Source organism: Bubalus bubalis, chromosome X (genome assembly GCF_019923935.1).
Source record: "Bubalus bubalis isolate 160015118507 breed Murrah chromosome X, NDDB_SH_1, whole genome shotgun sequence".
Classification (NCBI taxonomy): Eukaryota; Metazoa; Chordata; class Mammalia; order Artiodactyla; family Bovidae; genus Bubalus; species Bubalus bubalis.
In genome coordinates, this window is record NC_059181.1 from 75,691,906 (window position 1) to 75,703,464 (window position 11,559).

General features: G+C 38.9%; 1 protein-coding gene and 1 pseudogene across 4 annotated transcripts in view; one reads left to right on the forward strand and one right to left on the reverse strand.

Annotated features, from left to right (window-relative positions):
- POF1B (POF1B actin binding protein) overlaps nucleotides 1–8,185 on the reverse strand; it is a 101,094-nt gene extending 92,909 nt beyond the window's left edge. For all 4 annotated transcript variants that reach the window (XM_044936808.2, XM_006065017.4, XM_044936807.2 and 1 more), the window contains exons 1-2: nucleotides 8,058–8,185; nucleotides 7,611–7,934 (exon numbers count right to left, since the gene is read on the reverse strand). In XM_044936808.2, the coding sequence (XP_044792743.2) occupies nucleotides 7,611–7,895 (285 nt within the window). In that variant the 5' untranslated portion in view covers nucleotides 7,896–7,934; nucleotides 8,058–8,185. The remainder of the gene's footprint in view (nucleotides 1–7,610; nucleotides 7,935–8,057) is intronic.
- Nucleotides 8,186–9,741: 1,556 nt separating this feature from the next.
- Nucleotides 9,742–10,525, forward strand: LOC102407911 (annotated as a pseudogene).
- The last annotated feature ends 1,034 nt before the right edge of the window (nucleotides 10,526–11,559 follow it).

Sequence of the window (11,559 nt, forward strand, 5' to 3'; positions counted from 1 at the left end):
TATGTAGATGAGTACTGAACAGTAGAAGTAGCTTCTATGAAACAATCTCAGGGCACATAACTGATATGCTAAACCAATTACAAGGTCATTGAGTAAGATGCAGTAAATAAAAACATTTCCCTTAAATACACAGGAGAGGTAGAAAGAATATTTGTATAAGCAGTGTAATTAACAGCTCTAAGTTAATTTGGTTAAAGGAAGAATCACAACAATATTCCAGGGAAATTACATGACAAATCAGAATGACAAACCCTTCAACAATATTTGGCATATTAAATAATGATAAATATTTGTCCAAAGGGAAAAAAAAGTTTTAACCAAATATAAACAAGTCAAATCCAGATGCTTAATAAGATCCAATAACTAAAATAGAAAACTGATTGACTTATTAAATAACTTTCTTATATTTCTGTGTTGTTCATGTTTTTAAGAGGCAATTTGTGCCATGCTGTGGAGCAATGAGGCTGGTGCACCACAACTACTGAGCCCACACTCTAGATGCCACACACCGCAACTAGAGAAAGCCTGAACACAGCAATGAAGACCCAGCACAGCCAAAAAATGAATGAATAAATAATTTTTTAAAAAATTTTTCTCTCAAAAAGTATATAAAAGATAGATAGTCAGTCAGCCCTCCGTATCCATGGCTTCTGCATCTGCAAATTCAACCAATGGAGGACTGAAAATATTAGAAAAATAAAAATCTGGAAAGCTTCAAAAAGCAAAACTTGAATTTGATGTGTTCTGACAACTATTTATACAGCATTTATATTGTATTTACAGATCTAAAGACGATTTAAAATACATGGAATGCTATGCATACGTTATATGTAAATATTAGGCCATTTTATACAAGATATTTGAGCATCTGTGGATTTTGGTATCTGGAGTGGGGATCCAGGTACCAATCCCATTTGGATAACAAAGGGTGATTGTATATACATATATAAATAAAAATATTTCATTTCACCTTTTAAAGAAGGTTCATGAATTTAATTCTTCTACTGAAATAGTCTTTCTAAACATATACTTTGAAAGTTCATGGCTTCATATTCTGTTTCATTCCTATGTGTCCATTAAAGCTGATCAGGTACATTGGCAGCAGTTTGATGGCACACCTGCACCACCATGAATTTCTTTGAATGTGATGATTTTAGATATATTTCTATATTTAAATGAGCAGCTTGAATATATATATATATATATATATATATATATATATATATCTGCAGTGTCCAGTAGAACTCTCTGCAGTGGTGGAAATACCTTATATCTTTGCTGTACAGATAGTAGTCATTAGCCACCTGTGGCTGTTGAGCACTTAAACGTGGCTATTGTGACTGAGGAACTGAATAATTAGTTTTAATTTTAATTAATTTAAATGTGAAAAGAAAAGAAAGAAAGTGAATTCACTCAGTCTTGTCCGACTCTTTGTGACCCCCATGGACTGTAGCCTATGAGGCTCCTCAGTCCATGGACATTTTCCAGGCAAGAGTACTGGTTGCCATTTCCTTCTCCAGGGTATCTTCCTGACCCATGGATCAAACCAGGGTTTCGAGCATTGAAGGCATACGCTTTACCATCTGAGCCACCAGGGAAGCTCATATTCATGATAGACTATTCATATATTATTTAATTTATTATCATATTTTATCTGTGCAGCTAGTGGTTTCTGTTGGCTATATTTTTATAAATCAATAATATGAATGGAAAGAATTATAATGTGATAACTCTGTGCTGGACACCTTCACATGTTATCTTATTTGATACTCATTACAACTCTGCTTGCTTCCCTGGTGGCTCAGATGGTAAAGCGCCTGTCTGCAATGCAGGAGACCTGGGTTTGATCCCTGAGTTGGGAAGATTCCTGGGTTGGGAAGCTACTTATTTGTAGCTCTCCCTGAGACATTACACATAGATTCACTTGTACAGCCATTTTCTCCACACAATGTTCTCTGTGACTGATCTTTAGGATCCACAAAATATGAGCATCTTTAGTCAATACCTATTGGCTTTCATTTTCCTATTGATAGGTCCTATCAAATAGTTCAAGACTTTGATGTGATGCATAAAGGAGAGACTGCTGATGGGATGAGAATTAAATAATAAAAATTACATACATAGTACAGGACTTTGTTCGCTAAATATTTGGAAACTTGTTCAACACAACTCTTTCATGTTGCCTAATTTGAATATTAAAACTTTACTTATAATTAATAATACACTGTTCCAAGAAAGAAAACTATGGGAGCCTTATAGGTGCTTCTGTCAGTTTTTTTTTTAATTTAATTTAATTTTTTAATATAAATTTATTTATTTTAATTGGAGGTTAATTACTTTACAATATTGTACTGGTTTTGCCATACATCAACATGAATCCGCCACAGGTATACACATGTTCCCCATCCTGACCCCCCCTCATTCCTCCCTCCCTGTATCATCCCTCTGGGTCGTCCCAGTGCACCAGCCCCAAGCATCCAGTATCATGCATCGAACCTGGACTGGCGATTCGTTTCATATATGACTATGAGAATCACTGACTGTAATAATGGTGACTGAACAGTTTCAAAAGAAGTAGTATCTTTAAAAACCACCTGACATTTATGCTGACAGAATTTTCCAAGGCAAACTGTCATTTGAATAAATTGTCTGAATAGTATGGGAGATGCTTTACCTAGAACCGTTTAAAGCCAGCAACATGGTTAAACACCTGTCTTAGGTTATTGTTGAGATGCTGTTCTGAACTTTGTACAGAAATAAACAGATTAAGTTGTAATGATGTCTCTTTAGATGAAACAAACGCTTCTTCAATTTAGGATAAAATTTGTGATTCTGTTCCCATGTAAAGAAAGCTATAGAATGTAAGGGTAATGGAATTCCTTCCCCTCACAGCTTCCCTCCAAGGAAACTCTCTCACTCAAGAAACCCACTCTTGGATTCTTTCTCTTTTACTGAAGGAAATACTAGGAGAGAAAATAAAATATCCAGTCACTTTGCAGTGCATGTTTTTTGTTTTTAAGAATTAGAAATGTATATGTTCCATTGGAAGTCAAAAAGGGATGGCTATTAAGATGGCTTCTGTTGTGAAGAAAATGTTAGCTCAAATATACATGTTTAGAAAGGTTTTCACTTTGAAATAGGGTTTAAGAGCATGACAAATCTTGCAGTTATTTTACCAAGAATTGTCAAGAAAAAAAATTTGAATCACAACAGTTAAAAGAAAAGTTCACCTCCCTCCCCATTTCCCCCACCACACACACACACACACACACACACACACACACACACAATTATAGCTTGTTAGTGCTATTGACTGAAAACAGGCCCAGCAATTTATCAGACTTCCCTTATACAAAAGACAATTGGCAAGGGCATTTTCACCTAACAATTAGTTGAACTCAATTTCTATCAGATCAGATCAGATCAGATCAGCCACTCAGTTGTGTCCGGCTCTTTGCAACCCCATGAATCGCAGCACGCCAGGCCTCCCTGTCCCCCACCAACTCCCGGAGTTCACTCAGACTCACGCCCATCGAGTCAGTGATGCCATCCAGCCATCTCATCCTCTGTAATCCCCTTCTCCTCTTGCCCCCAAATCCCTCCCAGCATCAGAGTCTTTTCCAATGAGTCAACTCTTCGCATGAGGTGGCCAAAGTATTGCACTCAATTTCTATAGCTTCATTTAATTATAAGCACAAAAGGGATGACCAAAGCTGAAAACTCAGGGCTCTTTATCCTATGACCTCATTCCTTTTTCAGGCAACCTACTTCCCTGAACAATCATTCACTTTAGTGACCACTCCTTTGAACAACAATTTATCAAAACAACACACCCATCCCCATAGAACAGGAACATTTTCTGATAGTGTATAGAAATCCTGGCATAGTAAAGGAGCTATCCACAATCTCTGTAACCAAAGAAAAAGAAAAAAAAATCATGTAAACAAAGAAAAGCCCAAACTGAATAATTCTGAGAGCAGAGATCATTCATAAACTCATATTCTTCCCCGGGTTGCTTTCTGGAGTTAAATTTTGTTGCAAGCTTAAAATTTAAATGAATGGTCATCCATATAACACAATTTCTAAGAGGTCTTTTCTTGCATCAAAACATTTTATTCAGTAAAATATTGATGGCTACAGCACAAAATAATATTTTAAAATGAAATATAGACATACAGAACACCTACAGACTAGATCATGTATGCATGCATGGATTCTAAGTTGCTTCCGTCTTGTTCAACTCTTTATGACCCTATGGACTGTAGCCGGCCAGGCTTCTTTGTCCATGAGATTCTCCAGGCGAGAGTACTGGAGTGGGTTGCCATGCCCTCCTCCAGGGGATCTTCCCAACTCAGGGATCAAACCCACATCTGTTATATCTCTTGCATTGGCAGCAGGTTCTTTACCACTAGCACCACCTAGGAAGCCCCCAGATCATGTTTTTCTATCCTCAATAATGACTCTCCCTAAATAAGCAAATGGGTATTTAGATAATCATGGTGCTTCCTACATTAACAGGCACTTAATAAATATGTGCTCAATGAATGATGGGGATTAAAAATATTTTATTTTGATCAATTTCTCTGTCATAACAGAACTGTTCTGTATGCATGGAAAATATCTTGAACATGATAAAAAGCTAAAATTAATGAAAGAGAAATATTTATGTCCAACGTGTATTAACATCAATGCTGTTCATTTGAGGCAGTATTTCATTTTGAATTAATGATGGGTGTTTAACATTCAGGCCTTTTAAAAGGTTGAGCCAAAAGGTTTTTGTTCTCTTTAGTTTCATGTAGTTTCTAGAACTCCATTTATTTATAAGACTACATTCAGTTCTAAAATTCACCCATGACCTTGATTATATCTGCTTCTGATTCTTCCAGTTCATATGAATAAACTTAGTAATTTTAATTCTATCATCAATTTAGATAATTTCACCCACAACTGGTTTTTATATTCAATTTTTCTGAGAAACATTCTATCAGTCAGATAAAATAATACTGAGAGAATCATAAAATATATCTGATCAATTGTAGATAAGAAACAAACATTATATTTGGAGAAATTTAAAATATGTTTATGTCTATAAACACTATTTTAGTTCATAAGAAAGCAATAAAGGAAAAACGTGTGCTAAAAAGCCAGAAATAGAAAATATTAAAGTGCTGCACAAAGCATTTTTTTAAATCTAAAATGTCTACTACACAAACTAAAAAAGAAAAGCAGTGCAATATCATTTCAGTTTCTCAAAAGGATCATATTTTACTACTGGCAATGATATATATTTTTAATCTTATGAATTCTTTTAATATCATCCAAACACAAAAATGCTAAAAACAATTAAAGTAAAAGTTTAATTGAATTCATGATAACCAACCCATTCTCCTAGCTGCCATGGTCACAAACTCAAGCATCAGAATAATTGCTATATACCAACTCAAAATGTCTTTGAAACATGGCATATTAAGGAGAGTATTTTAAAAAATAAAGCTAAATGAAAAAGGTATTAAGTAATGTGTACTTCTTTCTTGTGCTAGGCATGGTATATAATAAAGCTGCTACCACATCTTACCCATTTCATTAACATGAAGGCAATTTCAGGTCAATTTTAGGTCTTACCTTATACAATGCCATCCTGTCACTAAACAGGAAGAAAGTAAATAAAATAATCGTTTCTTAGTCACATTCTTTGTGACAGGTATCTTAAAGCTTTCTTGCCAAATTATCTTTTAGAAGATTTATGAATGCCCTTTGATATATAACTCAGCTTGAAATTTTACCTCCCTCTTCCTCACCCAGCCCTTTTCTTTCTTGTTAACTATAAATAACTTCAGACTTCACCCTCTATTCCAATCTCTTTTCTCAGTTTCTGTGGTGATACTTTCTGTCCTTAAGGCTCTTTGTAAATTCCTTTGGGGAACTACATTTCAGGATGGAGCTAGTCCTATGAGGATCACTTAACAAATATCTGGTAGAAAGAAGGTGATTCTTGTAAAAAGCTCAACCAGCGTGGGCCAGGTTTATTTAAAAGGAAAGTTAAACTATGGAGTATACAATAAAGTGTGACCCTAAAAGCTGTTCTGTGGTCAATGTTTATAACTTGCCAAATTTCAGCTTTAATTTTTTTTCTATTTATTTTTCTTTTACTAGGAAGTTGATAAGATGTTAATAATAATGTCAGGGTAATTTTAGCATACCCATGATAGTGGCAACTTGCTGTTTCCAACTTTTGCATTGTTTTGAGGCTACTCAGGAATATAGGTGACAGCTACTATGTTGTTCATTAACATCCTAATGCTTAATATTTGAATGCACATTTGCATTATTATTATCGCAAACTAGTAGTTTTGACTTTTTCTTTTTCTTCCCTTTGACTTCAATGCAGGTGGCATTTTTCTCAAATAGGTAATTATTGCCAGTAAATGCTTGGGTTTTTCTTCTTAATTTCCCCCTCAATTTAAGCTAGGAGTGAAGTAAAACAGTAAAATTGTGGCCCTTATAGTTGTTCATTTACCTATATCTTTAAAAAATTCTTTTTAAAACAGCTTTATTATATCCCTTATACATGTTGCTTCATATCCAACTTAAAATTGTTGTTTTGGGGAAAATAATCCATATTATTTCAAATCAGCATAACAATGCAGCATAGGATATCATTCTGATGGTTACTTTTTGAGCTGTACTTTTTGATACAGTACTACTTGTACTTTTTGATACAGTACTACTTATATCTTGAAGCATAATTTCAGTTTGGACAGAAGTTTCCAGAAAGCTTTAAGACATGAAACTTTAATGTAAAGACAGTCAAAGATGAAAACAGACATAGAGCTGTTATTTTTATATTGTCTTGCAATGTTCTTTCACATTCATTGGCAAGATTATTAGCACAGATATTAAACTAACCCCTTTTAAAACAAATTTATTTTATTTTAAAGGGTGTCTTAGATTTCCACTATTTTTAGCTTTCATATAACAACTGCTTATATCGTGCCTTCCTCAATTCTATATTCACTTTCAATATTCCTTCTACTAAGACATAAATTATCCACCTTGACTATACAAGAACCAGTGTCATTTTCAGAAGACTAAACACATATAACAATTCAAATAGACATTTATGCCTGTCACTTATCCTGGAGCAGTATACTATTTGCTAAACACAAATAACTGCTTGTCACTCCGTACATACCATTTTCCCTGCACCACCATATTTGATTTTTTAAAAAAGCTGTTTACTTTTGATATGAAGTGGACCAGTGAAAACTCATTTTATAAAAAGTTGAGGATTGCTTTATGGTAGGAGTAAAAGAATACCTCAGATTAGATATTCCAATCTAATTCCACAAAAATGAATCATCCTATATTCTAGTTAGATTGTGAAAATCATTGGAACTGATAAACAAATGGTTACAAGCATTAGTAAACTGATAAACAAATGGCTACAGCACTAGAAAAGGACAGCCAGGAGATGGAATTTGGATGACCTTATATTGCATATAAAAGTGCAATCCAAGAGATAATATTCTGTAGAACAGAGCCAGAGAAGCAGGAAGAGAATAAACAAGTTCAAGATTTCCCCCTCTTTGACATAGCTGCCTTTGTGGTACCTGGGAATGGTCGCTCCAAACCAAGCTTTGTTCGGAGGAGGCAGTTTTGAGAGGGGAGAGCACTTCTCCTGAGCCGACAGGGTCCAAAGTCTGAACCACCTTGTTCATGGGCCCACTGTAAGTCCTCACTCGCTGGTACACTACATTTTTTTCTGGAGGCTGCTGAGCTTGGCTTGACTGACGGTAGCAGTGGTAATGCTGGGGCTGGCATGGCAGCACCTCTGGGGACTGCTGAGTCCCACAGCTGCTGCTGCTCATCTCACTCAAATAGCTTGAGCTCATCATCTTCTCAGTGGTCTGCAAAGTAATCCCCAGATGCTCTCCCTAAGGAATAAACAGAGAAAGATCATGAAAGAAAGGGGCAGGAAAACAGACAAGAAGGCACATGTTGAAACCTTTTATTAACCACCGCGGCCTATTCTGGTGCCAACAAGAGACTAGAGTTACCTGAGCAGCAGCAGAAGCAGGTCCGGTAGCTGCAGAGGAGGCAGCAGAGTAGTCGAGTGCAAAAGCAAAGTGGAGCCACCCCAGTGAGATTGCTCCAGGAAATAGTACTGCCACGCCCCTGAGGGGCGGAATCACCAGGCAGGTTTACCTGCCAGGAGAGGCCCTGCTTTGCTTTGGAGATAGCTACAAGGCGGCTCAGTAGGCTAAGGAAGTCTAGAAGAGCAGGAATGTGGAATTTCAGGGCTAAAGTCAGAGCTTCCAAATTCCGCTGTCTTGGAAATTCACTTGAACTGTAAATAGGTAAAGACATGCCCATGCCAAAATTTACTACAGAAAAAAAGTCACAAAAGTCACATGAAGGTAACTTTCCCATGGTTCTTAACCTTAGGAAAGGTAATTTACAAGCACGAATATTACCATTTCAGAGTCTCAGACCAAAATAAGGGATATTAGCATAGGCACCACACTAGTTTTCCCAGATAAATTTGCATTCTTTGTAAAACCCAGCTGGTAACTGCAGTTAAGGGGAATTGCTGTGGGGTCTCCTTCTAGCAACTCTCTCTAATTTTGGACCTGTTTAATTTGCTCCAGGCCTCATGTGGCTTTCTAATTTAAATTGAGGAAGATTTGTCTAAATGATGAGATCCTTTAAGAAAAATCTAACCAGTTCATAAATGCTTTGCATTTTAGCATTTATATATTGTTTTGCATTTTTACAAAGAACTGTATCCTGATTTAATGCTTTTTAAATATCTAGTTCTTAAGGGAGCTGCAAGTCTTAAGAGGTGCCTTAATTGATATAATGAGATTTAAATATCCTTAGCACTTATATTCGGAGAAGGCAATGGCACCCCACTGCAGTACTCTTGCCTGGAAAATCCCATTGGCAGAGGAGCTTGGTAGGCTGCAGTCCATGGGGTCGTGAAGAGTTGGACATGACTGAGCGACTTCCCTTTCACTTTTCACTTTCATGCCTTGGAGAAGGAAATGGCAACCCACTCCAGTGTTCTTGCCTGGAGAATCCCAGGGACGGGGGAGCATGGTGGGCTGCCATCTATGGGGTCGCACAGAGTCGGACACGACTGAAGTGACTTAGCAGCAGCAGCAGCACTTATATTTATAACTACCTGAAATCACAATCATATTGCCTACTTATCCACCAGATTTTGCCTTTCAAGATATTTCAGCACTACAGAATTATAGAATACTGTCACTGAGGGTGTCTTCAGAAAATGGATGTCTTCATAGTGCGTATATACCATAGAACCCAGGACACCACCACCATTCTGGAGAGGAAGAAAATATCATCAAACTGGCTAGCCAGATTTTTATCTGCTGAGTGTACAAAAGGCAGTGATTTACTGGTCATTCACCCTGACTATGTGAGGAGCTTTACGTGGAATATCTTCATCCTCACAAATGTATGACGGCTTAGAGGGGAGGAACTGAGGCAGAGACACAAAGAGGCTGAAAATCTTCCCAAAGTTAAACTACTAGTAAATAATGAGTCTGTGATTTGAGCAGACAGCTAACTTTAAGCTCTTAGCTACTGTATTATAATGCTAAGTAAAATTTTAAATTATGTTCTGTATCTGGACGTCCAATACATCTTCCAAGTGGAAAAATAAAATAGTTTTGAACCATTAGTACATAAGTGATTTTAAAAATAATCTTTGGGGGCGCCATGGAGGAGTATGCTCGGGAACCTTGCCCATGGTGAATTGTGGATGATTGCGGTGGAGCCTTCACTATGGGTGTTATCGGCGGTGGAGTCTTCCAGGCCATTAAGGGCTTCCGCAATGCCCCTGTCGGTGGAATGCGGCACCGATTGAGAGGCAGTGTCAATGCTGTAAGGATCAGAGCCCCTCAGATTGGAGGTAGCTTCGCTGTGTGGGGGGGCCTATTTTCCACCATCGACTGCAGTCTGGTGCGGCTTCGGGGCAAGGAAGATTCCTGGAACTCCATCACCAGAGAAGCACTGACTGGGGCTATGCTGGCTGCCCGCAGTGGCCCATTGGCCATGGTGGGCTCGGCAATGATGGGGGACATCCTGTTGGCCCTCATCGAGGGTGTTGGCATCCTTCTCACTCGCTATACTGCCCAGCAGTTCCTGGAGGACCCTGGCCAGCTGCCCTCTAAGGAGGGTACCCCAGGCCCAGGCTACCCCAGCTATCAGCAGTACCACTGAGGAAGTGACCACCTATCACCGCCACTGTGGGAGCTCCTCCTCGGTCCTCTCCCCCATGATCGACCTTGAAGGGAGGGCTGGCTCCCAGTTGGCCCATGGGACCCTCGAGAGGGCCTCTATCTGTTCCCTTATCCCAAGTTGGGTGTGGGGCACCCCAGCTGCCCTGATAGATGGGTCCCTTTTCTCTCAGGGCACCCCAACCCCCAATCATATGTAACATGCTCTCACCCCAATCCCTTTGCATAGCGCTCTGATGAGTATTTAAAGCCAGTTTTGAAAATGAAAAAAAAATATATTATTCAGTCTATGCGGTGTGTTACTTTGCCAACAAAGGTCCATCTAGTCAAGGCTATGGTCTTTCCAGTGGTCATGTATGGATGTGAGAATTGGACTGTGAAGAAAGCTGAGCACCGAAAAATTGATGCTTTTGAACTGTGGTGTTGGAGAAGACTCTTGAGAGTCCCTTGGACTGCAAGGAGATCCAACCAGTCCATTCTGAAGGAGATCAGCCCTGGGATTTCTTTGGACAGAATGATGCTAAAGCTGAAACTCCAGTAGTTTGGCCACCTCATGCAAAGAGTTGACTCATTGGAAAAGACTCTGATGCTGGGAGGGATTGGGGGAAGGAGGAGAAGGGGACTACAGAGGATGAGATGGCTGGATGGCATCATTGACTCGATGGACGTGAGTCTGAGTGAACTCTGGGAGTTGGTGATGGACAGGGAGGCCTGGCATGCTGCAATTCATGGGGTCGCAAAGAGTCAGACACGACTGAGCGACTGAACTGAACTGAATGGTTTTAGGTAACTAAGCTTTACAGAAATCAGACGTGTAACCTCTTGGGACATTCATAATTGCTTTTCCATGACTCAGTTCAGTTCAGTTCAGTCGCTCAGTCATGTCTGACTCTTTGCGACCCCATGAATTGAAGCACGCCAGGCCTCCCTGTCCATCACCAACTCCCAGAGTTCACTCAGACTCACGTCCATTGAGTCAGTGATGCCATCCAGCCATCTCATCCTCTGTCGTCCCCTTCTCCTCCTGCCCCAAATCCCTCCCAGCATCAGAGTCTTTTCCAATGAGTCAACTCTTCTCATGAGGTGGCCAAAGTACTGGAGTTTCAGCTTTAGCATCATTGCTTCCAAAGAAATCCCAGGGCTGATCTCCTTCAGAATGGACTGGTTGGATCTCCTTGCAGTCCAAAAGACTCTAAAGAGTCTTTTCCAACACCACAGTTCAAAAGCATCAATTCTTTGGCACTCAGCCTTCTTCACAGTCCAACTCTCACATCCATACATGACTACAGGAAAAACC